General features: G+C 39.1%; 1 protein-coding gene across 1 annotated transcript in view; it reads right to left on the minus strand.

Moving 5' to 3' along the window:
• LOC131044799 (alpha-L-arabinofuranosidase 1) overlaps nucleotides 1-27,777 on the minus strand; it is a 262,170-nt gene that overhangs the window by 39,908 nt on the left and 194,485 nt on the right. The window contains exon 10 of the mRNA XM_057978239.2: nucleotides 20,617-20,761. Coding sequence (XP_057834222.2) covers nucleotides 20,617-20,761 — 145 coding nt within the window. The remainder of the gene's footprint in view (nucleotides 1-20,616; nucleotides 20,762-27,777) is intronic.

Genomic DNA, 27,777 nt, shown 5'->3' on the forward strand with positions numbered 1-27,777 from the left:
GATGAAGTCCACCACCAGGACCAAAGACCAAAGAACACTCTGAATGCTGCAAGTTTATGCATTATCAAGAAAGTGCACAACTGGATTTAATTCAAGGAATTCAATTCCTAAAGCTGAAATTGCTTTATTGTAAACTGCCCATGGGTCCCGTGCAAGATATTTTTGTGGATAACTATTCCCAACCACCAAGAAGATTGGATAGACCTGAATTAATGCCAAAACAGTTGTAGGTGGTTGAAATTGTGGTTGAATGGATAACTGAGAATTGATTAGGCATGGGTCAAAGCTGCCAGCTTTTGGAAGACAGATCAGGACCCTTGGATGCAGTCCATCCTGGCCTCTGATTCAAAATTGTAATATCTATAAAAGGCAGAGGCCTTTCTTTTGTAAAGGGTTAGAGATTGTTAGACAGTTAGATGGTTAGATAGTTAGATTTTAGAGTTAGAATAGGTTAGATTTTAAGCAGTAGCATAGAGATGCTGCAGAAATTGTTGTAATAGGCAGATGAGATCAATATATAAACATTGATTTGGTGTTTATTGTCTTGTTTTCATCCTGTTTGCATGGTTTCTTTCAGTATTTTAGATAGATCTTTCTGTTTTGGGTGTGCAGGTATTTGATAGATTCGGGCTCATACCACTGAGGATATGTTGATTGTGTATCCTTTTGTGTGGTTAACCTGAGCCTTCGATTGTGCTTAGTTCAATTGCAGGTGTCCGTCTGAGCTGCACCAGAATTGGGTGCTTAGCCGTGCGTCTCCAGTCTGAAAATCTTCCAAGTCCCTTTGAAGATTGCACCGTTCCTGCAAGGTTGTGAGCTATTCTGGCCAAGCGGGAATTGGTTATGTTGAATCCGTCTACCCGCATACCTGTGTTGTTAGTTTTAGATCTCCGAACCCTTTCCTTTTGCTCTTTATTGCGTAATTTGAGAATCATAGCAGACTAGCTTGTTGCAAATCGTAAGTCCCCTTGTGTTTCCAGCATAAACACATCAAGCCACTGAGAGATCCCGCAGTCAAGACTTGACAAAAGAAACCTTGAGGTTATCCCCTTTGATCAAAACGTAGAAAACAGCATTAGGGATTCCCTTATTTCAAGAGAGGGTAGGATACTCAGTGAGTTTATTCTATTCTGCGTTGGCTGTATGGAGTTTGCAGCGATGCGATTTCAGACACATCAACACATCCCCTTTCCAAATAATCCCACAGCTACAACCATAGACAAAGCACAAGGGGCATATGATATGAATCCGGCCCGATGCAAAGCACTGATCAACGAAGAATGGTTCAAGGAGAAAAGGCCTTTGAGCACCAGGATTGTGAAAAAGACCCCCAGGAGTGATTTTCATAATGAACATGGGGATATGGTCACCTTACTCAACCGAGTCATGGGACTTCCTAAGTCCAGCTACTTTGAAGAATGGATGTTCTATTTTACAGAGCAGGTCTTCGCCGCAAAGTCTAAGTTTGACTGGGCCCAGATCATAAGCGATAACATCCACACTCAGCTGATTGAGCTCGAAACGAAGAAGTACTTCACCATGACCTCTTATTCGGTCTATATGTTCGCCAAGAACCAACCACTGCCAGGATTGATAATGAAAGGTGAAATCGGGAATGGGCCCGATCAGGTGAAAGTCTATGATTGTTACCCACAGCTGCACTACCAGGATATAGCTCAGAGGGAAAAGAACAGCCCGGCTTACGCGGTTGGTCAGTATGAACGCGTCAATGACGCCTTCACAATGCACCTGGTTAGGCTAATGCAGGGAGGGTTACACATAAGGCTCTCGGAGCAAGCTACTACTTTAGTGTAGAGGTACGGAGCTTGGTTCATTCAGTTCCCCAAGTTTTCCTACATCCGAATAGCTGGCTTCGATGGTGCCCCCCTCCGACTTCCACGGTATCCAACCGACAAAGTAATTCTTATGGAGGTTGCAAGGCAATCCCGCCTGACCGGGATCTTACTCCGAGAAAGCAAGCAGGCTGGATTCACATTTCTTATGATCATAGGCAGCCATGATGTCCACTTGAAGACCCCCACCCTAGCAGAGGAGTCCCTTGTAGAGTTGGCCTCTTATGGCCTACAGGACCATTTCCCAAGAAAATACTTTGATCACGATAATCTAGCTAAAAGAGCCTATGGTCGAAGGTACAAAGCAAAGGAGTTAGTTGAAGACTATTGGAAGAATTGCTCCGATGACTACGAGGTCAGGCGATGGGAATATTCTAGGTTGAGTGTGCAGCAGATGCGACTCTTTGAATACCATCGGGTCCCAGATCAGCTCACAGACTCAAGAAATTGCCTCCAGGCCCGAGAATTTGAAGCAGTAAGGCATCTCTTGCCAGGCGTTGATTTGTCCCAGGACCCAATCACAGATTTTGAGGCAGTTATGGCAGCTCTAGCAAGGTACATAGATCAGTGGTTACATCAGCAGATCGAGAGGCTAGTCCATGAGGGAGTCCAGTTCACTTACCATTTAATGGGCAGCCTCGATTCTCAGTCTTCAGAAGATGAAGGAACATCTAGTGCACCCCGAGAAGGAACTGAGAAACCAGAGAAAAGAAAGAAGGCTAAGGCTTGCAGAGGGACTCGGACGTCCAAAAGAACAAGAAGGGAGAAGATTCCTATAAAGAGGCCGGAGGTCACTTCATCTTCAAAAGATCCCAATTCGTACGACGATGCCATAGAATTGGATTGCGTACCTGCTCCACCCTCCCAGAGCGACATCGATGCATTTGAGGCCAATGATCCTCCTGCGCCTGACGTATTGGACACTAAGCTAAGAGCCCTCGAGTTGGCCAAACTGGGTAATCAAATAGAAGAAGGAGAAATCCCATCCACCCAGGGGGTCAAAGTGAATGAACCTACCCAACAAAGCCATCACGAGTTGCTGCTCCTCAATGCAGCCAAAGACGACTCCATCGTCGAGGGAGAACAAAGGATAGACGAAACTCATGAGCTCGAGAGAACTGAAGAGCAACCTTCACATGAAGATGTCGGGCAATTGTTCAGCGAAATAGGGGAGAATTCAGCTGCAAGCAAAGAGCTTCACACCTCTTTCACTTCTCCGGTGGCAGGGCAGCTGCGAATTTGTGGTCACTTGGTTGAGAATGTAGGAGAACAGAATGCTAACTTGACCCTATCATCAACCTAGACAGTGCCTCAAGAGTGGCTGATTGCAGAGCTCAGCGCAGGGCCGCCACCAAAACACCCATCGATCTAGAGGATATCTTCTCACGTATGGATCAAGCAAAAGCCAAAGGGAAGAAGAAACCAAGGGCATATTCTAGAGTGACCAAGGACGAGCAAAGGAACCGCACTCTTCATATTGCCACCCCGCCCGTAGACAAGCCAGCAAATCAGATAACACTGGCGGATTATAGCATCACAACTGTCCCCATCGGACAAGCTACCAAAGAGCAAGAAAAAGAAGAATTTAAGGATTCAGTGCAGAACATACTCAGACAACTTGAAGAGATCACAGCGGAAAAGGATATGTATCGGGCCCGTGCTGAGCAAGCCGAGGGATACATCAATCAGCTCCTAAGGCCATTGCACAATCCCTCCAAATCCCAGATTCCCCCGACAGCGTTGGCACAAAGTACCACAACTAAATTTGAAGGAATTCGAGATACTGCAAAGGCTGTCAAGCAGTGGATGCAAAACATTAAGAAAAGGGGAGAACAAATCCTTAAGGAGGTGAAAGAAATGGCCCTTCATCGAGAGCTCACTCTAGTCAAGTTGTTAGAGGTAAAGAAGGAATCCCTTCACATGCACGAAGTGGCAGCCTCTACCCTTCCCCACATGAGAGCTCTTTTCTAGACACATGCGCAAATTCCCACATTGTCTACCATCATAGATCCTCATAGCATCAGTGTTCTCAAGGAGTGGTACTGGACCATCACCATGAAGAACGACACCAAAGAAATTATTGACAAAGAAAGTGACGCATGTGAGGTAATTCTGGGAAACATGCAAGAACTAGGTAAGACCATCCTCCGATCAATGGTTTCAGGATGGATAAATGACCTATCCGACAGTGCAATCCAGCCGGACTGGGAAGAAAGGTTGGGGATGGATAAGATATCCTATTCCACTAAGGACTTGAGTTTTGCTGGTCAGTTCCATTCAGATATATTATGCTTTGAGCGTAATCGCTCCAGCTGGAAGGACGATTTAAAGCACATGGACCAGTATCTCGAGGGCATGCAATACAAAATTCGCCACCCTCCCATGCCTCCATTCAATCTACTCTTCCAGTTGTGTATCAAATTCCAGGAATACGTTCGCGAGGAACGAGCAGCAGGTCGTGATTTATGGCGGGAATACCTGCATGGCGAGGATCAATTTCTAGAGAAAGAGTATGAGACCGAAATAGAAAAAGTAATTTCTCAAAAGTGCTTTTTTCCCTCCAAATCTTAAAAGTACACTTTTACCCAAAAGGGTGACAATTGACTTTTGGTCAACAAATGTAAAACTTTTTTGACGCACCTTTTTGGATTGTTCCAAATTGTTGTAATTATCCCTTTTTGGGTAGTTATTGCCCATTTTGGGGTAGTTGTTGATATTTGCCTCCCATTTATGGGTATGGGCAGCCATGCTTTATGGATGAATCTGGGCCCCTTGTTTAGATTAAATCTAGGCCATTCGTCCTTTTTGAAGCCTATATAAGGGACTGGTTTTCCCTCTTTTTTGTAAGAAGTTTTTAGATTGTTGTGAAAGCTCTGAAGAAATTTACAGGAATTAATGCAATGAATTAAGACAGTTTTCAAGTTTCCTTGTGAGTGCATGGTCTCCTTCTTCACTTAATTTAGAAAGCTTTCAGTTATGTCAATTTATTTTACATAGTATTTTTTTTCAATCAAGCATCTGATAGAATCTTTACAGTCCATACCATTAGAGAACAGCTGATTGTTTTCTTTCCGCATGGTTAATCTGGACCATTTCATGCTCAGTTCGGTTATCAAATACATACTATGAATGTAGAAATTCTAATATCGTACTTGATAATATGAAAATCTAGTTTCCCCTTTGAAGATTGCATTGGATTTATGCAAACATTGTGTCTAAATAGCTGATGATGTTTAATCTAGTTTCCTGGAGGTGTCTGTCTGCTTGACTGAATTTGCTATCTTAGTTAGAATCTACAGTTCATGTCTTTCTCTCCCTCTCTATCCTTCCCTCCTTTTTTCCCTTTTTATTCAGAAAAATCTGCAGTCCTATCAAAGCAGTATGAAATTAACCGGTGTCATCCGATAGAAAGATCGTAAAAGTTCCAGGGAACTTATCCATAAATTGCCAGTTAAACGTAAGTCCCCCTTGTGTTTCCAGCAAAACACATCAAAGCCACTGAGCGATCCCGCAATCAAAAACCTTGAGGTAGTCTCCTTTGATCAAACTTAGAAAATAGCATTAGGGACTTCCTTATCTCAAGAGAGAGTAGGATAATCAGTCAACTATTCTATTTTGCGTTGGCCGTATGGAATTTGCAACAATGCGATTCCAGACACGTCAATAGTAACCTCGATGTCCATCTGAAAAATCCAGCCCATGCAGTAGAATCCCTTGCAGAACTAGCCTCCTACGGCCTACAAGAACATTTCCCAAGGAAATGCTTTGATCACGACAATCTAGCGAAGAGAGCCTACGGCAGGCGATACAAAGCAAAGGAGTCAGTTGAAGATTATTGGAAGAACTGCTTTGATGACTATGAAGTCCGACAGCACGAGTATTCAAGGCTAAGTGTGCAGCAAATGCGACTGTATGAATACCGTCGTGTCCTGGATCAGCTAACGGATTTTGGAAATTGCCTATAGGTCCAGGAATTTGAGGCAGTAAGACATCTCTTGCCAGGCATCGATTGGTCACAAGATCCAATCACTGATTTTGAGGTGGTTATGGCAGCCCCAGGAGGGTACACTGATCAGTGGTTGCACCAGCAAATTGAACGGCTAATTCATGAGGGAGTCCAGTTCACCTACCACATGATGGGTAGCCTTGATTCTCAGTCCTCTGAAGATGAGGGAACCTCCAGTGCACCTAAGGAAGAGGTTGAAAAGCCCGATAAAAGGAAGAAGGCTAAAGCCAGCAAAGGGACTCGGACATCTAAAAGAACAAGAAGGGAGAAGATCCCTATTAGGAGACTGGAGGTCACTTCATCATCAAAAGACCCCAGTTCATCTGATGATGTAATAGAGCTAGATTATATACCTGCTTCACCTTCTCAGAGCGATATTGATGCATTCGGAGCTGATGATCCTCCTACACAAGACATGCTAAATACAGAGGTGAAGGTCATTGAGTCTTCCGAACCTGAGAATCAAGTGGAGGAAGGAGAAATTCCGTCTACTCAAGGGGTTGAGGTGCATGAACCCACCTAGGGGAGCCGCCATGAATTGCAACTGCATACTACTTCCAAGGATGACTCCATTGTTGAAACTTGAAGGAGAGCAAAGGACAGATGAGACCCGTGAGCTTGAAAGGACTGAAGAACAACCATCACATGAAGATACCAGACAGTTGTTTAGTGAAGTAGGAGAGAATTCAGCTGCAAGCAAGGGACTTGACACTTCCTCCACTCCTATAACAGAGCAGCTGCAAATATGCAATGAGCCAGCTGAAAACATTAAAGAGTAGAGTGCAAATTTAACTATAGCATCAGCCCAGACCATACCTCAAGATTGGTTAGTTGCTCGAGATTAGTGCAAGGTAGCCACCAAGCCGCCCATCGACTTGGAAGACATCTTCTCGCACATAGGTGAAGCCAAGTCCAAGGGGAAGAAAAAGCCTAAAGCATATTCCCGGATAACCAAAGATGAGCAAAGGAACCGTACCCTTCATATTGCCACCCCACCTGTCGATAAGCCAGCAGATCAAATTATACTGGCTAATTATAGCATCACAATTGTCCCCATCGGACGAGCCACCAAGGAGCGAGAAAGGGAGGAATTCAAGGATTTCGTACAAAACATGCTCAGACAACTCAAAGAGATAACAGCTGAAAAGGACATGTATCGAGTTCGTGCTGAGCAGGCCGAGGGATATATTGATCAACTCCTAAGACCATTGCATAATGCCCCCGAATCCCACATTCCCTTGACAGCATTGGCACAAAGGACCACTGCAAAATTTGAAGGAGTACGAGATACTACCAAGGCCGTCAAGGAATGGATGCAAGGCCTTAAAGAAAGGGGAGAGAAAATCATTGAAGAGGTAAAAGAAATGGCCCACCATCGAGAGACCGTTCTGGTCAAGCTGCTCGAGGTAAAACGAGAATGCCTCAAAGTCCATGAGGTAGCTGCTACAACTCTTCCGGTCGTAAGAGCTCTTTTCTGCCTCAAAGTCCATGAGGTAGCTGCTACAACTCTTCCTGTCGTAAGAGCTCTTTTCTGGACCCAGGCACAGATCCCTACTTTCTCCGCCATCCTGGACCCCCATGATATCAACGTTTTTAAAGAATGGTACTGGACCATCACCATGAAAAGTGAGACAAGAGAAATCATTGACAAAGAGCAAGATGCATGCGAGGGAATTCCGAAGAACATGCAGGAACTTGGCAAGACAATCCTTCGATCAATGGTTCTAGGGTGGAAAAATGATCTGTCCGATGACGTAGTGCAACCAGACTGGGAGAAAAGATTGAGAGCGGATAGGATCGCCTACTCCACTAAGGACCTGGATTTTGCCGGCAAACTACATTCAGACATTTTGCGCTTTGAGCCTAATCGGCCAGCTGGCAGGATGGTTTGAAGCATGCAGATCGTTATCTGGAGGGCATGCAGTATAAAATACGTCATCCCCCTATGCCTCAGTTCACGATGTTGTTCCAGTTGTGTATCAGGTTCCAAGAGTATGTTCGCGAAGAGCGTGCAGCAAGTCGGGACATTTGGAAGGAGTATTTACATGGCGAGGATCAATTTTTAGTAAAGGGATATGAAGCTGGAAAAGAAAAAGTGCTTTCTTAAAATGCATTTTTCTTTTAAATTTGAAAAAGCACTTTTGGCCAAAAGTTCATATTTGACTGCCAAGTCAGCTGTAAACTTTAAAGTTTTAAACTTTGTGCATGTGCACTTTTAAAATTATTATGGATAGTTTTTAATTACCTTTTTTGGGTAGTTATTGCTCCCCTTTAGGTGGTTGCTGATATTTACCTTCCATTTATGGGTATGGGTACCTTTTGTAAAGATGAATCTGGGCCACTTGTTTAGTTTAGATCTTGGCCATTCATCTATTTTTGGAAATCTATTTAAAGGGACTGGTTTTCCCTCATTTTTGTAAGAAGTTCAAGGATTGTTGCTGAAGCTCTGGCGAAATTTACACAGGATTAATGCAAAGTTAAGGCTATTTTCATTTATTTGTGAGTGCATGGTCTCCTTCTTCACCATTTAAATTATTCTATTATGTCTTTCATTTTTCAATAGCATTTTTAAAATAAACATTTGATAGAATCGTCACTGTTCATACCATTAAGGACTGACTGACTGTCATTCCCTTTGCATGGTTAATCTGAACCCTCTCATATGCTCAGTTTGGTTATCAAACAGTTAGTGAATGAATATTAAAATTCTGAATCTATGTTTAATAGCATGAAAACTTATTTTCCCTTGAAGATCGCACTAGATTATTACAAACATTGTGCTTAAATAGATGATAGTGTTTAATCTGGTTATTTGGAGGTGTCTGTCTGTTTTTCTTGAGCAAGCTATCTTAGTTAATTAGTTAGATTTTCTATATATCTTTTCCCTATCCTTCCTTTTGTCCTTTTTTTTTACCAAGAAGAAACCCCACAGTCCAGCTGAAGTAGTATCGATCCAACTGAAATCAACCGATAACGAGACTCTTAGAATTTTAGGGAACTCAACCAAAAATTGTCCATCTCATCATAAGTCCCCTTTGTGTTTCCAGCAAAACACATCAAACCACTGAGTAATCCCGCAGTCAAGACCTGACAATCAAAACCTTGAGGTCATCCCCTTTGATCAAACAAAAAAAAAACAGCATTAGGGATTTCCTTATCTCAAGAGAGGATAGGATACTCAACGAGTACATTCTATTCTGCGTTGGCCGGATGGAGTCGTAGCAATGCGATTTCAAACACGTCAACAAGATGCTTGTTAAATCTTTACCCCCATAGTCTGAGGTCCTCCATTCAATAAATGTAATGGTACATGGGATCCCCAAACCCACATTTCCACTTTCATTGCCACTACAACGATTTCATCTTCAATTATAAGTTATTGGTGAAAATTTTCCTACACCATCTCAAGGATACGACCATAGATTAGTTTTGCTCTCTTCTAAAGATCGTTCCATCAATTCTTTCAATCAACTCATTTCTCTTTTCCTTCAACATTTCCAGGTGAATATCAGTCCACATAACACTTTCACCAACTTTGTTCATTGTAACCAAGGTCCTAATGAAAATATTGCTAGTTTCATCTTTCATTCTCAATCACTGTTTGCTCAGATTCATTGTCCCTTTCATAATTTCACTGTCCAACACATTTTCATCAACAATCTTCAACCACACATTTGGGATAACATTCTTCTCATGTGCTACTCTTCCTTTCAACATTTATGCATAGCAATCCTTGATTATTAGAAAGTAGTGAGTCAATTTGAGTCGCTTGCTTCATCCATCCCAATCACTTGTGCTTCTTCTTCTATACCATCTACATTGTACTATTCCTATTATGAAAAAAACAACAATTTCTTCTCTCAAGATGCGCCAAACACACCAATAGTCAACCAAGATGGCATTGCTATGCCAACTTCTCCTTCAACATTGGCGCTATCCTTGCATTCACGATGCAACCATTGCTTCACAAATTTAGCTTATCCTCTAAACCATTATTCAGTAGCTTCTTTCTAATAATCTCGTTCAAGTACCACCCATCCAACCCCTTGACACAAACCTCCCCTTTGAAAAACATATGATCCAAAAGCCTTCTATCACTACCACTATATCCCCAGCCATACATCAAGAGATGCATATGCTTGCAACACCTTATCAGAGATTTTATTGACATTAATGTCATCCAAGTAGTTGTTGTTAACGACAAAGGCAACAAGTCTATACCATCTCCTAACCAAAACCTTCATACTTATACCAAACCATTGCCCCAACATTCCACTACAAACTCTGTAGATCCTCCCACCCCAATTTCTTTTGCTTCTACTTCCAATCATGCACCTATCTCATCTAAGACAATGAGGATGCACGGTGTCATGTTTAAGATGAGACCCAAGGGAAATATCATCATTTCTATAAGTATTATGAGGGTCAATCCTTTTTTCCACTATCACAAATAGAAGTGTTTGCTTCCTTGCCTCTTGGGAATGATCACTTTTAAGTTTCAGCTATTGTCTTTGTAGAGGAACCTAAGTACTACTAGATTAATTACCACGTTTCCTATTCAAACAATTGAACTTGTTAAGTGCCCTTCAAGATGGTATAGTTGCCCTCTGGCTCTAGAATGATGATGACAAATTAATAAGATTGCATCCCCTCTACATGTAGCCACCAAGGTACCTCTATCCTCTTCTTCTCACACTAGGTAAGGTGTATCTACTACTCTTTGGTGTAGAAACTTAGCTACCCATCAACTGTACTTAATTCAAAAATGACCAAGACACACATTGCCAACTTTCTTTCTACTTTTGAAGGATCATTGGCTATGGATGTTAGAAGAGTTTTAAGAAGACATTCCTTGCAAACATACAAGATTTCCCAATTTGGAAAACCTATTCCAGACCATTCCCCTATGGACTTCCTCAATCCTTCTATTTAACATTGATTGATAAGGATGTATTCTAATACAAGTTGGGGCCATCTTTGGCCTCTACCCTCACTCTCCATTGACCCAATGATAGTTTGCAAGCTCTACAAGTACTCTCTATTTTTTTTTGCTCTACAAGTTTTTATAGACACAAAAAAAGCATGAGTAAAAACGCCTACGCAAGTAAAATGCTGATTAAAACGTGTTTTTCACACATTGTTTTTGCTATAAAACTATGCATTTTTTGGGGGGATGTCAATTTTTAATTTAATACATTTTGTAATTGAATTTTGCAAAAAAAATTTGTTTTTAAGAAAATTTCAGTTTTTAGTACTTTCTAAGTTGTCGAGATTTTGCCGAGTCAAAAATTTTGGGCTTGCAAAGTACTCTTTGAGTCAGAGTCTCTGAACTATGGACCCAACAATGGATGTCAACATAGTTTTGAGACATTCCTTGCAGGCAAACAAAAATTCCACCTATTACCACCTAGTCTATGCCATTCTCCTATGGCCATCCTTAAATATTGTATTGCTCCTCTCAAGATGACTGATAAGGATATAGCCACCACAAATATGGGCTAGCTTTGAGCTCTTGCCTCAGTCTCCACTTGAGTTTTAAGGAGATGTTCATTGAGATCCATCAAAACTTTCAAACTAGGGTGTAATGTCCCCTTTTTCGAACTAAATCAAATTGGAGGACTCAAAGCCTATTTTTATTTCCTATAGGCTGAATGGAGGATTTACAAAAGAATAATATAACAATAATTTATTAAATTATCTAGAAGGTACCTTAAATTATAAGTTTGGAAAAGGACACTTAATCCATTATTATTAAACGGGACCAAAAGTAGAATATAATTATAAAGTGAAAATGGTGAATATTCAATTAAAAGGGATATAATTACCTAAACAATAATTAACAATTAAAAAGGGAAAATGATGAATATTCAAAAATAAAATAAAATAAAGTAATTAAAAAGGAAAAAATTGGAAAAACAAATTTGATTCCATGATTATCAATTTTCCAAAACCCTCGTTGCAAAGCTTTAGTTCAGTATTTCTCCCTAAGGACAAAAACCCTCTTAGATTGAAATAACCCCCTTAGATTTTTCTGTTTTTGAACACAACACTATCACCCATTAGCATTAGCAATACGCAAAATAAACCATCTCGATCACTTGTGCAGTGGGAGGATAAGATATAACATGGAAAGAGCACTACATTTGGCGGTATGACCAACCACTTCCACTTATTTAGTGGGGATTACAAAGATTAACTGAAAGCTTATTGAAAGCAAGACTTGGCGGTGTAACCAACCATTTCCACTTCTCAGCGAGCAAAACAAAAACCTAACTCCACCACTTATTCAACGAGAGTGCTAATAACAAATGCTGGAAAGTAACGAAATAAGAAATTGTCGGTGAACCAGCCACTTCCACTTGTTCAATGGGTAACAATATTAGCTTCAAAATCTGAAAATTAAAGAACGTTGTTTAGTACTACTAAATCAGCAAATTACAATAAGGCTAACATTGAAGCATCAAGAGAAAACGCTGCTACTAATCTTGACCCCAAATGGCCTGAAAGAGAATTCTTCAATGCTGCAAGTGAGTGGGTTTTCATCCAAACACTGTAGAAGATTGATAGTTTTTGTTCCCAACCTAAAATCCAACCATGGCTTGCTGTTGCAAACCTCTCAATGCTGAAAAGAATGTAAAAAATGAATCCCATAATGATGAAAAATGACCTCCAAATGCCTTTTAAAAGGCTCCAAACCCTAGGTCGTCACTTTTAGGGTTTCTATGATTTCACGTTATTAATTTTAATAAAATACAAGTCTTCCTTTAAAAATTGACCCCTTAGGTATTATATTTTATTATTATAATATTTTCCCCTTGTTATTACAACATTTTATGCCTCGAATACCTAGGAAAAAGGGGGCCAACTTATTATAAATTATATTATTATAAAGTGATTATAATATCACTTTAATATAATTTATTTAAATCCATAACTTAGGAAATATTTTTAATAGTTTTAATATTTCCTTATTTATTCATAAAATGCAATTCAGGACTCAGATTTGAATTCCTTCTGAAGCACTGCAATCACCGATGCAACCTACGTCTTGCAGGCTAACTGGCAGTTCCTCCTAAAAAATATGAACCTCGCTCCAAACTCCAAAAACTGCTCAAAAGGCTCATGCTCTACTTCGTGGTCCCCTGGGTGGTCATCCAATCAACTGCCAATTCTCCCTAAAAAATAAGAGACATTCCTAAAAAGTAGGAACTACTGTGTAAACGCTCAAAATGGCTCACAGAGCCCCTGCAAAGCGCTATGCACCTCAGAAAGAGTCCCCTCACCATCTAGTTGACCTACGAGAACTCAAGTGATAGGTCAACCCTTTGCTCATCTCCTATTGCCTAGAAACGGGACATTACAAAAGGCTAGGCGTCCAACCTCCATCCAATCCCAAGTTCCAACCAGCAACTATGGAGATGGCACGAATCCTAATGTAGCTCAGGCAAGATGGTACAGCCAGCTAAAAGGTACGACCAGCAACAAAAATCAATATCCTCATCAAAAATCATGAAACCTTGGTCATAGGAGCGCCCAAATCTTTGGAAAAGAATGAGCCAGTACCCACAAAAATCGGACCAAACCTCCAGATAGCATGAATACAAACTTGAATCAGCAACTAGGGTTTTTACACTCCAAAAACAAACACCACTCACACACCAACTAGAAAACATCAAATCCATTCAAAACTGAAATCTCCATTAGAATACCCTGGCAACCTCTAGATGAAGTTGCACCACAATCAGCTAGGAGTTATCTTTCAAACTCGAAACTAGAAGAAGCTAGGAGGCACACAACCTTGAAACTAGAGTCTTTGAAAATATTTCAGCAACACTTCGTTATTAAAATAATAACATACCCAAATGAGCCTCTCAAACTTGCTTTTATAGCTTTTTCTCAAGAATCAACCCTCTTCTCCAAGTCATGTAGAATTAAAAGTTTTACTTTATTTTATTTCCCTTTTCATGTGCACCAATAACCTAATAAAAACTATTAATAATTCCCAACTTGGAGGACCACATGAGAACATCTTTTAAAAACAACTTAAAGTCATTCAGCCTAGGCGTGGGCGTCAAAAAGCAACTTGAAATTATAAAATCATTTTAGATATCACCTACCAAAAATGGACTCCAAGAGAACCGAATGAGGCACCCCTCAAACCGAATTGCCAGAAATAGAAACCAAGTGTTGTATTGTACTGCTAAAAATAGTGACTCCAAGCACCTTTTAAGCACAATCCGAGTAGCCGTCAAAATTTACTAAAAATAGTAACTTCAGAAATCTCCTCTAATGGAAATGCATGTCATACCACTCTAAAGCACTCAAGAAACCCAGAAAAACCCAGAAGGCAAACTTCTAAACTCCTACAAACACCCTTCTAAAATCCACACGGAAATAAATCTCCTTTGATGGAAATGGATGTCATACCACTCTGAAGCTCTTGAGAAACCCAGAAAAACCCAGGAAGCAAACTTCCAAACTCCTGCAAACACCCCTCTAAAATCCACCTGGAAAGAAATCTCCTCTGATAGAAATGCATGTCATACCGCTCTTTAGCTCTCGAGAAACCCAGAAAAACCCAAGAGGTATACTTCCAAACTCCTGCAACCACCGTTTTGAAATCCACCTGAAAGATGGAAACCCTAATTTAGTCTTTGATTAGCCTACGGGTTTCCAGAATAGGCTAAAGATCCATCTAATAGTCTAGAGCTGGGAAGGGGACATTACATAGATCATCAAGAATTGGAGGACATAAATCTTCTGTTGTGTTTTGTTGGCTTCATTCCAAGGTCAAATGCGAGGTTACAAGAAATCTCAAGTTATTGTAGTTTCGACAAATCAAAAAATCCAAAAATACATATTTTATTATTTTCTATAATTACAATCACCTTCAGAATAAATAAATAAAAATATTTCTATTTGCTGATCAAACCACATCAGCAAAGAGTGTGGTGAGAAATTAGGTAATCAAGTTTTGTTTTAAAAGAAATTCAAATCATTCATTGGCCACATGGTAAACAAATAGGAATCACTTGTTAAGGATTATGCAGGAGAGGTTAGTATTGTCAATGCTGTAATTCACATGACAGATGCATGTTGACACTACATGGGAATTCAGGATTGTAATGTTCGACCAATCACATATTTCCTCACACTAGTCGTGGGAACCAATTTTTTTGAGGCTACATTTATGTTTGTGGTTTTGGGGATTTGGCACCAAAATGTCGTAATAACAGAGGAATCACAGCAACTCAAGGGTTCCCACAGTTGACATGGGAGTTATCTGCATTTTTATATTGTTTAAACCCTTCAAAAAGGGGATCACAAGCCTAAAAAGACACCTGGCTGCTTCATATCAAATTAGCTTTGAAAGAAAGGGAATTCTAACCACAGATGGTAAGATTTGAAGTTGTGCTTTTTACCCAGCTGCCACTAACTGCGGAGATCCTCATCTACCTCAGCATAAAAAAAAATTAAAAGTCAAAGCAATGAAATAAAAGAAGAAATCATAGCTAAGCAAACTAGGTTATTGTATTATTTAATTATTATTTAAATTCATATAATTTATTTATTATAATGTTATGATTATGCAATTATGAAAACTCAATTAAAAAACATTACATTGCTAGAAAGAAAAGAAATTAGGTTGCTGGAGATTTAAATTATTTTTCGAAAATTACCAAAAATTTTAAGAAGGAATATTTCATAGGGCCACCTATTTCATGCCATTCTCATATAGGAATCCTTAGATCTTGTATTGGCTTGATTGATGAGGATATGCCATACTACAAAGTTACAAATCATAGAAATCAATAATCACAACTTGCTTCCTGGTGCACACTTTTACTTGAAAAATTTGTGATATATTAGAAAATTTTCTCTGTTAAGTTTTTATGTAAAAATGCCCCAAACTGTTAAAATTGCAATTTTGACACTAACCCTATTTCTTGTAAATTTTATGCCAGCCATGCTTTTTTTCCGCAAAAACCCTAACCTGAAGCCAATTTTTACCCAATTTAATCAAATCTTTTTGAAAAAATCGTTATCTTTGGTTCATTGATTTATTCTTGAGAATGACTTTTTCTACTATACTACAAATAACTTCATCTTTGTCCCCTATTCTTGCTCTTCATTGGCCTTGTGTTTGGTAATAGTCTTCTTACGCATGGTTATTTGTATCCATTACTTTGTATTTCTGATTTGTTAAGGGTTCATAAAATTTAAATCCACCCTATTGTTTGAATCTTTTATTGTGCTTTTTGTTGTGACGTTTTCACACATCACCCCATTGCAAATGGGGACCCCTTTTGCTGAATAAACCAAGTCTTTTGCAATCTGTGTCGTCTCCCGACCCTAAGGAATGAGTTATAAGGTCTTGTTGGTCCGGATTCTGGTCTTTGGAAGTAATGAAGTGATTGTGTAGGGAATGGATTCTTAAGGAATATACATCCTAGATAGGATACAGTCTTAATATTGTCATCAAGTCAAGAATTAGGATTTTGATGTATTGAGAAATGCATTGTGCTTATTGATTTATCCTTCGAACTTTGCATTTTGCTAACTATGAACTTGATTGATACTTGTACTTCACAACGTCTCCTTGTCTCTTTTTCAGGTACATTGCGGGGAGGACTTTGGATGCTGAGAGGACGACATCGTTGAGTGGATGATATCATCATCCAAGGAAGAGATTGTAGTGATAGAACAAAGAATGCACATCAGAGGAATGGAATGATGGACATTTGGCTAAGTGTCAAGATAACCCTGAGAACTGATATGAAGAAATGAAAGAGAATCAGCCAAAATTTTGGCTAGTCTGGAAGCATGTATTGTCTATTTTAGGGTTTTATCCTTCATACTTAAAAAAGAAGTTTGTAACCTAGAGCATAGTGAAATCCGAGGCTAAGTATGGGAATATTCCTTCTTCCCCCTCCAAGTACACCCAAGCATTCATGAAGTCATGGAAATTGAAAATTTGGCTGTGTGTTTGAAAATTCCTCCTCCAAGCCTATTATGCGCTCAAGCATTCCAAAAGGTATGGAAACTCAAAATGTGACTAAGTGTTGGAAAAATCCTCCATGCCATCCCACGTGTGCCCAAAAAAATTGACAATGGAGAAATTCCTTCTTCAAGCTCCAAATGTGCCCATCTCCAAAATGTCAGAAAATGATAAAACATCAAGGATTCATCTATCCAATCCAAAGGCAACATCAGGACGTCAAGAGGCATGGAGGTCCAAGATGAGCAAATCCAATTTATGACATACAAGTTCAAAAAGAAATCCAATCTCAGGAAGTTCATGGAGGAAGAATTCCAGTTCCAACATCGAGGAGGACATTCAAACTCCAAACATCCAAGCTTCAAGGCGATCTAGTTCTAGACCCCAAGGATCCAAATTTTAATTGCAAGTAAGAAGAAGAATTTACAACATCTTGAATTTCCTCTGGAAATCTAAGATCAAAAGTCAAAAGGAAAAGACTCAAAGAATGACAGTCGTTGACAAGAAAAGAAGCCAACCAAGAAGTTCTCCCAAATGATAAGAGGAGGATCAGGATTGAGAATTCTACATGTTGCAGTCCCCAGAGTAGACAAGACTATCCCACATCTAGGAGCATTGATGGAGATTCCTCGAGACACATTGATGGAAGGAGGGGTGATCAGGGAAAACAAAGCATATGATTTCTCCTGATGGCACTGCGTAGTGATATTAGGAAAGGAAGCCTTCGAGAAATTAAATGAAGAATCAGCCTGACTAAGGAGGATACTCAAAGAAATTCAGATGGAAATCCTCTCCTAAACAGAGGCATTGTTTGCGCAAGAAATGAGAGATAAGGAGATGAACACAAATAATTTGAAGAGAAAGGTCAAGGAACACCTTTTCAAGGACATGAGTTCTTTCTCAGGGAGTCGCCTGGATGACATTACCATATTCATCAGTTTCGTGAACAAGATTCAAGTACTCAAGCCAGCATGGGAGAAGACTCTCAATCAGTGTGAAAAGGATACAAAAATCATGGAGTGCAAGCATGACACTACTCCAAGTGTCACTATAGATGAACTCGAGATAATGATGTCTAGGTTCATTGAATTTGCCAACATATAGAGAGAAGGAACACTTACTTCTAAATGATGAGTTGTTTGATGCTTAGTTGACATCTAGTTATTGGTTCTTTACCCTGATTCTTTTTGCATAAAAGGTGGTCATTTACTTTGAAACCCTAATTAGGGTTCCATCTTGTAATCTCGGCCCTTGATTGCAAATCAATCTTCGTTATTCATTTGTGGAAGGATCTCTATAAAAAGCACCAGGCCTTCTCATTTGTAACTCATTAGATAGCTCATTAGAAATAGAGAGCTCTTGCTCTTTAGAGTAGAAGTGGAGTAGGAGAAGGAGAAGACATTGTTATAAGACTTGGAGAAATAAATTTGATTTCATTGAAGATATGGTGGATTCATGTTTATTTCAACTTGTTGCATGGTGTTCTTCCAATTTCTCAAATTGTTAGAAGAGCATTGATGCTAATGGAGAATGTGACAATATTTGATGACTTTCAATGATTCATACTTTTTGCAGTTAGATAATTTCTATTTGCAGTGTAAAGTTAGCCTAAACCTTTTTTATATGGATGCTTAACTTCTATCATGGAATGTACATTGTTCATTATGATGGTGCTCATTGTGATTTGAAAACTCTTTGCATAATCCCTAGAAGATTGCACTAGTTCTCGTGGAGTTGTTGCTAAGCATGGCAAAGTAGGACTTGGTTACTGGGAATTTGTCCATAGAGCATGATCCATTACCCTCATTCTCCCTAGGAGTAGATTAAAAACTTCTAACCTTTTCCCTTTTGTCCTTTTTTTTTTTAGTTTCAGTTAATTCTATTTAAGGAAGAAGCATCATAATCCTGCAATATCCGATGATGAAGTTCCAGCCATAGCATCAAGAGAAGTGAAGAACAACAAAAGCGTAAGTCCCCCTTGGATTACTAGCACACATCATACCAAACGAACTATATCCATCATAAAGTTGCAAGTTCACGTAAAAACCTTGGAATCACTTTTATGAACTTTTGCAATCCTAGCATAAAAGGTGTTTTTGCTCAAGAGAGGATAAAGCGTCTTTTGCATTTTTATTCTGTATTGGTGTGGCCACAAAACACCCATCAACACTTTTAAATTGCAGCAATTTTAGATGTTGTTTCTCACTGACTCCTTGCTATTTCAATTGTTTTCACTTTCGAATCTCATAATTTAAAAAAAGGGAATTATTGGGAATAGGTGTCATACACATTTGCAAAATTCTTTATAAATATATTAGCTTAGTTTTTTTAAGTTATATCATTTCAAGTCTCAGTAATGGACTGCACACTCTGGGTTAGAACGAAATTCCAAATAATACATTGTCAACAGCTCTCTCAAATTGAGGTCATACATGCATTTATTAGACCAAAAAAACACTCTCAAATCAAGGTCATTCATGCGTGTCTTGGATAATCATAAAATCATTGCAGATGGTTTCATTGTGATCTACCCATGTCTAAGCTCCACAAAGTCTCAAATCTAATGATAGAATTATAAATGGCATAAGATGATATGAATGTAATGCTAGTTGGTTCATTTTTTTGTCTATCTTCAAAATTTGAACTAAATTCATTTCAGCCACAAATATAAAACTAGATACCATAAATTTCAGCTATTAATGAGCAAGGTGTACCTTAATTTATTCTTGTTTAAAAGAAGTGTAGAAAGAGAAAGAGCTCATTGATTTCTAATATGAAATTACTGTATAAATTGTTTGTTGTTTGGCTCTCCGTAACAAGCGAAGGAATAACTTCTAATGTCCTAGGGATGTGGAGTCAGAATGAGACAATTTTGGACCCTAAAGATGGCAGCCCTTAGTAACAGGAAGTTGTGTACCTAGACAGCATCTTATAGGAGGTTTGAGTTTATCATATTTTCCCCCTTCACAAAAAAATGCATTTTTGAGCAGCATGGAGGAAGTTAATATTGCATTACTTCAGGTTTCAAGTAATATTCAATCTCATATGAAGGAAATAAAGCTATAATTTTATGCTTCCTCATGTTGTCTCACAGATCATGAACGGTACAGTTACAAAAATAAAAAAGTGTAGGTTAAGAGGCCATGAGTGGTTTCATATGGAACCATAGTATATTCTTACCATTGATGATGGGCTTCAATGAACTAAGGGGGTTCATTATGTGCAGGAAAGATTGGGATGGTATTCAAATACCCAACAAGTCAATATCAGTCATAACCTAACACATACCAACAGTGGTGTCTGTGTGACCCTAGAATACGAAACTCTTGTAAAGGTTTGTGATGCTTATACTTATTCCCTCACTATTAGGTTAAGAAGTCACAATGCATAGCTTAGAGGTCATGTCCCTGCCTCTGGAAAGAGTTGAATTGCATACTCACACTTTGTTAAATAGTTTATTTCCTTTGGTAGCTTTAGCAGTTGTGCAAGGTTGTTGTTTGATTATTTACTGCTTCAACTTCATTTTCTACTTTATTCAAAAGTGTCAGTTGTTTGGATAGAAAATTCAATGCGCAAAAAGTTTGTTATGTGGTCAAATTTATATGCAACCAAATATGAACAGACACCACATAATCAAAAACAATTTTGGAATACACACGCACACACATATATATATGCATTTCACATTGAGTGTCTAGATCTGCTTTGTACCTTAAAATGCTAAATCTACAGCAAATAGTGGCATGGGAATTACAAACCTAGGTAATATTGTTTACCACAATCTTCATTTCCAATAGCAACATACTTTAAATTGAAAGGATTGGGATGCCCCATAGTTGCACGGACAGAACCCCATTTTGAATCTGAAGGGCCTCTAGCAAATTCAATACCATTCAAGATATCCTGTATGATAACCAAAATTCATAAGACATGACCATTATCATAAAGACCAAATACTCTAATCAAGCATTATGTTAAAGATTGACATTTTTATTCTTAGTTTTGAGTATTATGCACTAGCTTTCGTATTGCAAGCATATAATGATTAACGAAGTAGCAAAATTAAATCCAAAGATTTAACAAAAATGAAACTCATGGTTGTAAAGGAATGATTTATGGCATAAAATCAGACCATCAATTTATAACTATTATTTTTGTCTTCAACTTCCACATTATTTGTCATCTAACTCAAGGAAGACAAACTGAAACTGCCAAAAAACTGAAAAAATAAAGGACCCAAGCAAAAGGACTAAAGAATTTGAAAGAGACCAGCTCCCCAGACACACATTATTAGAAAAACAATAAATAATATTAAATTGTATATGCTTACTATAGTAAAGCCTGTAGGGAGTACATTGCAGCTTTGGTACAAAACTAAAATGCTATAAACTTCCATTCCTTTTATTAATAATTATGTGTTGATAAATCACAATTAAATTGGTTTTTGATATGCAACCCATGGAAATTGATATCAATGTGATAAACTCTTTTATTTTTGAGAGAGTAATTACGTATGAAGAGATGGACTTTTGTTTAGTGTATCGACCGATTATCTATAACGGTGTCTAAAATAATGATGGTAATAGCGAAACCATGGAAAAATATTAGTATTAAAATAAGATGAATTCTTCGACATGGAAAATGACATCTGCTACATCAGAAACATCAGTTACCCATCTAAAATCTAGAAGAGTGACATAGTCTAATTAGACAAAATTGCATGTAAACAGCATGGTCCAAATCTGAAAATTTCTGGACCATTTACCTATTAGTAACAACCATAGTTGGAAAACTGTAACTTTGCAGATCCAAAATTTGCGACTCAGCAAAAAACTCAACAACTCAAAAAATTGCTTAAATTTCTTAAAAACCACATTTTTTTGCAAAAATCAATGACCAAATGTTCCCATTGAATCCACAAATGAGTACAAAGTGTTTTCCACTAAATCTGATTCATTTGAATACACACTGAGTACGAAATCACATCATCATGTGGAATCTTGATACAATAGTTAGCTGGCAACTTTTATGAATTTATGATGATTGTCTTTGAAAATCATCATCATAATTCATGAATTGTATAATACAACATTTTATATCTTCCTCCTTCCTAATCAAGTGAAGGCTCTAATCCTTGCACTATGTTCCAGCACCTCAATCAATATAGAGAATGTCTTTGTGTCTCTGACTCGAACTCCATCCTACTGCTAGATGGCAACGACTCCTACTCTGACTCATCAATGTCATCCAATGACAATCTAGTAGCTCCTACTACAACCACATCCTCCATTGCCTATCTCTCAAGATCAAGAATCTAGTCTAAAATAAACAATGGGGTCTCTTCATCTCATCCTATCCAATTGCTATAAGAATCAATGTCATCCAAATCAATGACTTCTTATTCGTCTCCAACCTTTCTTTTGTGAAGCCGAAGGTTTTATTGTACAAAGACAAGGTCATTGAAGCATTTTTGAGTTAATTTTTTCTACTTCGATGTGTGAATGGCCTCAAAAGAATTCGAATGGCACTCATAGCAAGAAACACTACTGTAATATGTAGCCCTGGTTGCCTTTTTTGTTTTGAGTGTGTTTGAAATTTTTTTGAGATACCAAATAAAGTGCAATTATAAAGTACTTAGCAGCAAATAAATAACTCAGAAAACTAATGAATCTCAGAAATATGAGGCTGCAAAATTCTAGAATATATTTCTGATCTGTTTTTACATATTTTCTCAAAGGTAAGAGCAACCCAAATCATAAACTAAATCCAACATACCCACAAAATGCAGCCAGAAAATAACTGGAGCTGCTCACAAAATATGCATTCTGGAGATGCCAAAATGCTCCCAAAATGGATGGCTAGGTGCAATAAGCCTGAACAGCAATCAAAGACTCCACAATATGCAGAAATAACTCTCCTAAACCACGAGTTGGATGCCTTATGCCCAATCCAAGAAGAGTACAGATTGCATAGAATGTTACGACCAGCCTAGAAGAGAGTACGGACAATAAAGACATACAAATGAGCAATGAAAACCCTCCCCAATCTCCTCAAATCGGTCTCTGTCAATCAGATTTACAATGAGCTTTACCAAAACTAAAATATGGACTCCACAATATGCCTAGTTGTGATCTCTGAAGTGAAATCACCAAGAAATTCTCCAGATTATATCTCTCAATAACATGCATAATGTTGTTTGCATGGTTTCCATCCTCACAAACCAAAGAAGAGCAATCCCCCTCCAGAATAAATAACAATAGCAAATATCAAACTTAGCATGAATGATATGAACTCCCAAAGATGTCTTTTATAGTCTCCCCCAAGAGGTTCGACCCCTTTCTCCTTGCACACTTTATTTAATAAAAATCACCCTTTTTAATATTTAAAATAAATTAATTTTTCACTTTATAATTGGCCCTTTATAGTCCTTTATTAATAAATTAAAATAACGATAAAGTTAAATCTTTATTTTAACTTTATTAATTAATAACTTATCGTTATTTTATTTAAAACCACCAAACTATATAAAATGTTGAGATAGTCATCAAAACTAAACCCACTAGCAATACTAAAAACAATAACCCTGCTAGAACACCCATTTAGTGCTCAAAATTGACTTACTAAGTATTGGAAGACTAACCCAAAATCACTCCAGAAAAGGGCATTATGCTCATAACAAGGATGGGAGCTCAACTAACCATCAAATACAGTCAAGCTGCTAGATAAACTACCTCCAAGGTTCCCTAACCCTAACTCAACCTACAGGATCCAACTGGATAGACTAAAGGTCCCCCAACACAACCGGTTAGGAAGCCGAAGGGGACATTACAATTACAAGGTTGACACAAAATGTAAAGGGCTAGTGTTTGAAGATTTAGGGTATTTGCACCCTGTTGTGCGTTGCACACACTCCCTGTCGCCGACAGGGTCCCCATTCATTTTTTGGGGCCTTTCCGTCTTCACCCTGTTGAGTTCCGCACAGAGCCTCTCGCGTCCTTTCCAGCAAGCTTGGGATCGGTCTGTGAGATGATGATGTTGAGCGAAGGAGCCGGTGATTCCATTAGGTCAGTTGAACCCTCAGGCACAAATTCCAAGGGATTGTTCAAGCTCGTGAAATCGCCTTAAATAGGCGTGCGATGATAGAAACTGGCAAAATCCGTCAAGTAAAGGACAGCAAATCTGAAGGTCGCATAAGGACCCAAAGTCGCCAATTTTCGCATAAGAACGATGAGAGAGATTACATGATGTTTGTTTTTACAAGTTTGCGAGATTTGTATGAATGGCGATTCTCGCCAGCTGAAAGGCAAAAGAAGGGCAAAATCTTTAAAGTGCCTCAAAGTGAAAAGTTGACAAACTGGCCAGAAGGGCCAAAATTCGGACCTTAAGGCCGAAATGAGAGGAAAAGTGAAAAAGTTGACGAAATGGCCAAAAGGGCCGAAATTTCGGACTTTCAGGCGAAATATCAAAAAGGTGAAAACTTCGCAAAATGGCCAAAAGGGCCAAAATTCGAACCTTAAAGCCAAAATGAAAGAAAGAAACATTTGCAAAATGGCGAAAAGGGCTGAAATTTGGACCTTTAGGCCGAAATGCCAAAAAGAAGGAAGTTTGCAAATAACTAAAAAGGTCCGAAGCTCTCCAACAACACTTAAAATTGCGAAATTTTCAAAGCACTTGAAATCGCTAAAATTGACAAAGGGCGTAAAAAGTCCGAACTTAGCAAAAAAATCCCAAAGCACCGAAAATCGCGTAAGGAGTAAAAATGCAAAAGAATGGGAAGTTGACAAAGTGTCCCCAATCGCCGAAATTCGGAGTTTTGGGGTAAGTTGAAAGTTTTCTTTTCAGTTTGCAAACTCCTTGGAAACCCCGAAGTTCGCAATTTGGAGGAAAATCGCAAAGTTTTTTTTTTAAAAAAAGGCTTGCAAAACCACTATAAATGCCAAACTTAGGCGATAAACCAAGAAAGTGTGGAAAGCTAAAAACCTTGCGAAATGCTCTACAATAACGAAATTCGTGAAAGGGTATTTAAGTATAAAGTTTGAAAAACCTCTCCAAACCCCGAAATTCGCCAGAAGGGCGAAAATTGTCAAAGTTTTAAAAATTGGCAAACTTGTCAAAAACACCGAAGTTTTGCAAACCACACGCAACTCCCAAAAATTGAGATTTCTTCGGAGGTTGCGAGCTTGGCAAAGGGGGTCAAAGTGCCGCAGTTTTCAAAATCCCCATCGTGTTATAAAATAGAAATGCCGAAGTTTAACAAAACACCTCAGAATGCCGAAAGTTGCAATTTAGGGTAAATACGAAAGACGGTTTAAAGTTTTAAATGGTTTTCAAACTCTCCGATTCACCTAAGTTTGCCATCCGCAGCCCCTTTTCAAAATCACGTTTCAACTAGGTTACCCAGGTCAAAATCACTAAAATCGCCCAAGGTAAATTGCTAAGTCTGTATAAAAGATTGCAAATTCTTTTCAAACTATAGGCGTGAAAATTTGAATTAGAAAAGTTGACCATTGAAATTCAAAAATTGCAAAACTCTCCCATCCGTTCTTGCAAGGCAAATCGTGCAATTTATCCCCATTCATTTTCACCAGGTAAGTGTGCTTTACCTCTCTCAATCGTCTGAAGTATTTGTAAATTGGATAGATGTGTGTGCAGGGAAATTGATTAAAATGCTTAAATCTTGAGAATCGCATCTTTCCGTTTATAAGGCGTCATGCAAAGCAATCGAAATCAGAATTTACTCCTAAGATTTAACCAAGAATTGCATATTAAAACTTAAAAAAAAATTCTCAAGCTTTGTCCATTTTTGAAAATTGATCCTGAAAATACCTAAGTATAAATCCACAGTCGAAAGCTTCATGAATACTTATGTTTAAATCAATCAAGCTTTTAGCTACCAATATCATGCTATTCTTTCAATTCAATTTTTGAATTAATCCTAGTATACTGGTATGTCCTGTGTCTAACCCGCTTTACTTCCTTTTATCGCCTCGTAATCCGTGTCCGACTGTGCAAGATAAATGCCTAAATCAGCGGTAGAATCATCAAAGACGCCTGCTACAGTCGAGACATCGCGAGCATCCAAATCAGATATCCCTCGCAGAGTCGAAAGGATGAAGTACCAGTATCAAAGAGGGGGATTGAGGGAGTCAAAAGTTCAAAGTGTCTGGGACAATGTCGGTGATACTGACCTAGGCCATATCGATATCCAAGATTTCAGGAGCCGAGTCTTCTCCCCTAATGCCTACGGCAGGCCTAGACAGATGATGGAAAGTGGCATCGCCCAAGCAGCGGGATTTCCCCCAGAAGTGCAAAACTATGAGTTAGTAGTGGAGGCTGCCCGGCATTACCAACCAGAGTCTAGATTGGTGCTCCTCAAGGACATGGTCCTTGCTAATTTCACTCCTGAAGCCATTCGCAACGCATTCGACATTCCCTTCCCAAACAATCCCACGGCCACGACTATAGATGAAGCGCAGGGGGCATATGATATGAATCCTGCCAGATGCAGAACACTGATCAATGAAGAGTGGTACAAGGAGAGAAGACCTTCAAGCGTCATAATTGGGAAAAAGACCCCAAGAAGTGACTTTCACAATGAGCATGGAGACATGGTCACATTGCTCAGCAGGGTTATGGGACTTCCCAAATCCAACTACTTTGAATAGTGGATGTTTTATTTCACAGAGCAAGTCTTCGCTGGGAAGTTCAAGTTTGACTGGGCCCAGATTATAAGCGACAACATCCACACTCAGCTAATTGAACTCGAGACAAAGAAGTACTTCACTATGACCTCCTATTTGGTCTATATGTTTGCCAGGAACCAGCCACTGCCAGGTTTAATAATGAAAGGTGAAATTGGGAATAGACCTGATCAAGTAAAAGTATATGATTGTTACCCACAGCTTCACTATCAGGATATAGTTCAGAGGGAAAAGAAGAGCCCGGCTTATGCAATTGGCCAATATAAGCGCGTCAACGACGCCTTCACAATGCACTTGGTCAGGCTTATGCAGGGAGGATTACACATAAGGCTCTCAAAGCAAGCTACCATTCTAGTACAAAGGTACGGAGCCTGGTTCATCCAGTTCCCAAGGTTCTCCTATATCCGGATAGCTGGCTTTGATGGTGCCCCTCTCCGGCTTCCACGGTACCCAACCGACAAGATAGTTCTTATGGAGGTCGCAAGGCAGTCATGTCCGGCCGGCCGCTTACTCAAAGACAGCAAGCAGGTTGGATTCGCATTCCCCATGATTATAGGCAACCAAGATGTCCATCTAAAGACCCCATCCCAGGCGGAGGAATCCTTCGCAGAGTTGGCCTCCTATGGCCTACAGGAGCATTTTCCAAGGAAGTGCTTCGATCACGACAATCTGGCAAAGAGAGCCTATGGCAGGCGGTATAGAGCAAAGGAATCAGTTGAAGATTATTGGAAAAACTGCTCTGATGACTATGAGGTCCGGAGGCATGAATATTCAAGGCTGAGTGTGCAGCAAATGCGACTCTATGAATATCGTCGGGTCCCAGATCAACTTCCAGATTCAGGAAATTGTCTGCAGGTCCGCGAATTTGAGGCAGTAAGGCATCTTTTACCAGGCGTTGATTGGTCGCAAGACCCAATCACTAATTTTGAAGCAGTCATGGCAGCCCCAGGAAGATATACAGACCAATGGTTGCATCAACAGATTGAGCGACTAATTCATGAAGGAGTCCAGTTCACTTACCACTTAATGGGTAGCCTTAATTCTCAGTCCTCTGAAGATGAGGGAACTTCCAGTGCACCTAGGAAAGAAATTGAAAAGCCCAAGAAAAGGAAGAAGGCTAAAGCCAGCAGAGGAACTCGGACATCCAAGAGAACAAGAAGGGAGAAGATTCCCATTAGGAGACCAAAGGTCACTTCATCGTCAAAGGACCCAAGTTCG

Source organism: Cryptomeria japonica, chromosome 8, assembly GCF_030272615.1.
Source record: "Cryptomeria japonica chromosome 8, Sugi_1.0, whole genome shotgun sequence".
NCBI lineage: Eukaryota > Viridiplantae > Streptophyta > Pinopsida > Cupressales > Cupressaceae > Cryptomeria > Cryptomeria japonica.